The sequence below is a fragment of the Trypanosoma rangeli genome (assembly GCF_003719475.1).
Source record: "Trypanosoma rangeli strain AM80 chromosome Unknown Tra_15.4_contig_00069, whole genome shotgun sequence".
Taxonomy (NCBI): domain Eukaryota; phylum Euglenozoa; class Kinetoplastea; order Trypanosomatida; family Trypanosomatidae; genus Trypanosoma; species Trypanosoma rangeli.
This window is the reverse complement of record NW_021705811.1, coordinates 56,962-61,057: the sequence shown is the minus strand read 5'-3', so window position 1 is coordinate 61,057 and position 4,096 is coordinate 56,962. Positions and strand designations below refer to the sequence as shown.

General features: G+C 47.7%; 4 protein-coding genes across 4 annotated transcripts in view, besides 4 other annotated features; 3 read left to right on the top strand and 1 right to left on the bottom strand.

Annotated features, from left to right (window-relative positions):
• Nucleotides 1–2: 2 nt before the first annotated feature.
• Nucleotides 3–377, top strand: TraAM80_02870 (kinetoplast DNA-associated protein; the record flags this gene model as incomplete). Its single annotated transcript, XM_029379860.1, has 1 exon — nt 3–377. A coding segment is annotated over one exon (375 nt), but the record flags the coding sequence as incomplete, so codon positions are not given.
• A 12-nt stretch (nt 378–389) lies between these two features.
• Nucleotides 390–428: a microsatellite.
• A 667-nt stretch (nt 429–1,095) lies between these two features.
• Nucleotides 1,096–1,135: a microsatellite.
• Nucleotides 1,136–1,704: 569 nt separating this feature from the next.
• TraAM80_02869 (uncharacterized protein) lies at nt 1,705–2,442 on the top strand (the record flags this gene model as incomplete). Its single annotated transcript, XM_029379859.1, has 1 exon — nt 1,705–2,442. The coding sequence occupies one exon, from the start codon at nt 1,705–1,707 to the stop codon at nt 2,440–2,442; it is 738 nt and encodes a 245-aa protein (XP_029240381.1).
• Nucleotides 2,443–2,840: 398 nt separating this feature from the next.
• Nucleotides 2,841–2,866: a microsatellite.
• Nucleotides 2,867–2,910: 44 nt separating this feature from the next.
• On the top strand, nt 2,911–3,303 carry TraAM80_02868 (kinetoplast DNA-associated protein; the record flags this gene model as incomplete). The annotated part of the gene is made up of 1 exon (XM_029379858.1): nt 2,911–3,303. The coding sequence occupies one exon, from the start codon at nt 2,911–2,913 to the stop codon at nt 3,301–3,303; it is 393 nt and encodes a 130-aa protein (XP_029240380.1).
• A 419-nt stretch (nt 3,304–3,722) lies between these two features.
• Nucleotides 3,723–3,749: a microsatellite.
• Nucleotides 3,750–3,781: 32 nt separating this feature from the next.
• TraAM80_02867 (uncharacterized protein) overlaps nt 3,782–4,096 on the bottom strand; it is a gene marked incomplete at both ends in the record, with an annotated part of 366 nt that continues 51 nt past the window's right edge. Inside the window, one exon of the mRNA XM_029379857.1 lies at nt 3,782–4,096. This exon is cut by the window's right edge and continues 51 nt beyond it. Within this exon, the coding sequence (XP_029240379.1) occupies nt 3,782–4,096 (315 nt within the window).

Genomic DNA, 4,096 nt, shown 5'->3' with positions numbered 1-4,096 from the left:
TTCGTCTTGCCATTGGCGCATACGCGCTGTTCATGATGGAGCAGAAGAACAATCCCGCCCTGCGCGGTCTTCCGGTTTCGCGGCGTGGGAAAATGACTTCCAAGCTCTACAAGGCCCTTGCACCTGCCGAACGTGCTGCACTGGAGAAGCGTGCCAAGACGATGCCGTCTCCGAAACGTACCAAGAAGACCAAAGCAACCACGAAGAGTGGGGAGAAACCGAAGCGTGCCCTGACGAAGTACGCACAGTTTGTGAAGGCCAACCTGCCCAAGTACAGTCAGTTGCCCAACAGGGAAAGACTTGCTGCGGTGGCAAAGCTGTGGAAACAGCAGCAGCAACAACGGCAACTGCAACAACCGCAGAAGAAAAGGGTGTAATGGAGTCGTGTTTTTTTATTATTATTACTATTTTCTTCTTTCTTTATTCTTTGGCTGGAACGTCGGGTTAGTGTTCAACGGTTGGGTGAAGATAAAGAGGAGGAGTGGACGACTTGGTGTCCTTTAAGGGAACAGCGGCATTTATGCGATGGATGAAGAAGGAAGCACACTGAAGGAAACCGCAACAGTGGAACAAGATAAAAAAGCAACAACACAAAACCCGGTTTGGAGAGGGTGAGCTTGAGTCTCTTTCCATAGATTGTCGTCTTCTTGCGGATTCTGCAGGAGTTGGCCTGTTTTTGAATAATTTTTTTTTTTTTAAATTTGTGGTTCTGCCCTTGTTTGTTGTTGCTGTTAGTTTATGGACGCTGCATGTGAATTTCCATAATTTGTTCGGAGATTGCCTTCATCATGTAATGGTAGTAGATGTTTCCTTTACTTCTGTGCTTCACATTTATCTTTTTGTTTCTGTTGTGCCTGTTTGTTTATGCTGCTTTTTTGTGGTTTTTGTTGTAGGGGCTTGTGGAAGGAATGTGCGGTCGGGTAAAACCAATTAGACGACGACCCTTTTTGTGCATGTACGTTGTTTCTTTATCTATTACTTTTTGTGTGTGTGTGTGTGTGTTTTTTTTTTTTTTAGACGCCACGTTGGAGGCAACGAGTGAAGGTTTTTATCTGTTTGTTTTTACTGTTATCTGTCCTCCGAGCTTAACCCCCGACTACTACTACTTCAGCTGCTGCTACGACTACTGTTACTAACGCCCTCCATGCGGAAGGGAATCTGGTAGTTGAGGGGGTCCAACGACCGCCACTTGGTTAGCTGACAAGGAGGGCCAAGTCGTTGTTAAAGCGTCTTTTGAATTTGCTTCTTTGAAGCTGTATGTTGGGTGTGTCTCATCAGAATTAGAACGTTGGGCGTACACGGAGTCAAACCGTTATCGCCTATTATGGTCCTTTCCCTTTTCTAGCAATAAAGGGAGACACAAGGTCTCATCTTAGATGTATGTTCCCTGTTGATCTTTATTGGCTTCATTACACTAACCCACCCACCCCCACTCCCTCAGTGGCGACCCGCGTCTTCTGAGGTTTTGGCTGTAACAGCATTCTTCTCTTTGGTATGATGACTATTATTATTCTTTTGGTTTTCTCTTTGTGGCTGGGTGTGGATGGTTTCAAACAAACACGTCAAACCCACAACAACAACAAAAAGATAAACACGGGGTGGGAGGGAAAGAGGCGAAGTTACAGGGAGGGCTGTGCAGTTTGGGGGCGTACGGCTCTCTCCGTGTGCGTGCCCACACAGACGCTTTAAGGCCGTACGAGAAGCATGTTACGAACAGTAGGGCCACTGTATAACAGCAGGAAGCTGACACTGCGTTTCTTTCAGACGGAGCAAAGGAGGAACACCAACCTGCACGGCTTGTCAGCGGTGCAGAAGAAAAAAGTGATAGTAAAAATGTTCAATCAACTCACCCGAGACGACATGGAGGCGCTCAAGAGGCGGGCTGCAGCTTGGGAAGCCAAGAATATGGGCGACTACAAGATGACTCCATCTTACAGGTATCCGAACGAGATTACGCCGTACGAGCTCTTCTACAAGGAGCAGCTTTCTAATCCGGCTATTGCATCCATTGCATCCCCTAGCATACGCGAAAAAAGACTATTTGCCATTTTTAACACTCTTCCAGAGGCTACAAGAGAGACGCTTGAGCGGCGTGCAAGAGAGTTCTCCCGGCGTGAAGTTGTGAGTATATCCCCAACGCCGCCGAGGAAAAAACATTCAGTTAGCAAAAAAGAAAAAAAACTGACAATTAAAACCGGTGGCGGAACTCGCAAAACGACCAAAACAAAGACTTCCGCAAGGAAGAATAAAACCGGCACCAAAGCCACAGTGTCGTCATACGCCACATTTGTGAAGGAACAGATGCCGCATGTGAAACATCTTCCAATCAAAGAACGGATGAAGGTAATTGCTGCAAAGTGGAATTCAATAAAGACGGCAACTGCCGTAGACAAACCGGGTCTGACGACCCCTGCAGCAGCTACACCGTCACTGCCGTTCTAACACTGTGATGCTTTTTGTAGAGTCTTGCTTTTTCGTGTATTTCTTCCTCGCTTTGGGTAACGATAACTGAATACACACTTTCCATAGAGTCGTTGGAGACGGTACGGATGTCCACGCGGTGCATGGGTAACTCAACTCCCTCCTGAAGACGCATATGAGATGCCATAGACAAAATGAAAGCGTGGATACCAGCGTGATTGATACCGTCTATCCTGCGCTTGACGTTCCGCTGCTTTTCTATTCTTTGTGGAGCGGAGCCCCATCATAGAACTTCATTGTGATGCTGATGCCTTGTGCTGGCCCCCCTCGGCCGCGCACCAACATTGTTGCGGGGGCGGAGTTCCAACCCTGCCGCTTCTCTTTTTCTCTTCTGTCCACCCATTTACCGCTGCGAAATCTTTTTTTTTGTGTTTTTTTTTTCTTTGGAACAAAAGAAATAAAGGAACAGGTGAAACTTTAATACCACCAATGCTGCGTTTTTGCCGTTCTCGTCTTGCCATTGGCGCATACGCGCTGTTCATGATGGAGCAGAAGAACAATCCCGCCCTGAGCGGTCTTCCGGTTTTGCAGCGTGGTAAGGTGACCTCCAAGCTCTACAAGGCCCTTGCACCTGCCGAACGTGCTGCACTGGAGAAGCGTGCCAAGACGATGCCGTCTCCGAAACGTACCAAGAAGACCAAAGCAACCACGAAGAGTGGGGAGAAACCGAAGCGTGCCCTGACGAAGTACGCACAGTTTGTGAAGGCCAACCTGCCCAAGTACAGTCAGTTGCCCAACAGGGAAAGACTTGCTGCGGTGGCAAAGCTGTGGAAACAGCAGCAGCAGCAACAGCTTACACAAGTGCATGGGAGTAAAATTTAAATGGATACAGAGACGTCCAAATGTTTTTCTTTGTAGATGGTGCTATATTACGCCAAAAAAAAAGGGAACACTCCACACATAGATAATATGCTGAGGAAGGGGAGATGTAAAAAGGAGAAAGTTTGAGCGCGGTGACGTGTTTGTTTTTGCATTCTCCGGCAGGAATGTTTAGTATCATTTTTTCCGTTACATTGTAGAGAATAGGATGGAATGATATTGATATTCTGTTTTTGCTTTGCAGCATTTTCCGCTGCTTTTCTATTCTTTGTGGAGCGGAGCCCCATCATAGAACTTCATTGTGATGCTGATGCCTTGTGCTGGCCCCCCTCGGCCGTGCACCAACATTGTTGCGGGGGCGGAGTTCCAACCCTGCCGCTTCTCTTTTTCTCTTCTGTCCACCCATTTACCGCTGCGAAATGTTTTTTTTTGTGTTTTTTTTTTTCTTTGGAACAAAAGAAATAAAGGAACAGGTGAAACTTTAATACCACCAATGCTGCGTTTTTGCCGTTCTCGTCTTGCCATTGGCGCATACGCGCTGTTCATGATGGAGCAGAAGAACAATCCCGCCCTGCGCGGTCTTCCGGTTTCGCGGCGTGGGAAAATGACCTCCAAGCTCTACAAGGCCCTTGCACCTGCCGAACGTGCTGCACTGGAGAAGCGTGCCAAGACGATGCCGTCTCCGAAACGTACCAAGAAGACCAAAGCAACCACGAAGAGTGGGGAGAAACCGAAGCGTGCCCTGACGAAGTACGCACAGTTTGTGAAGGCCAACCTGCCCAAGTACAGTCAGTTG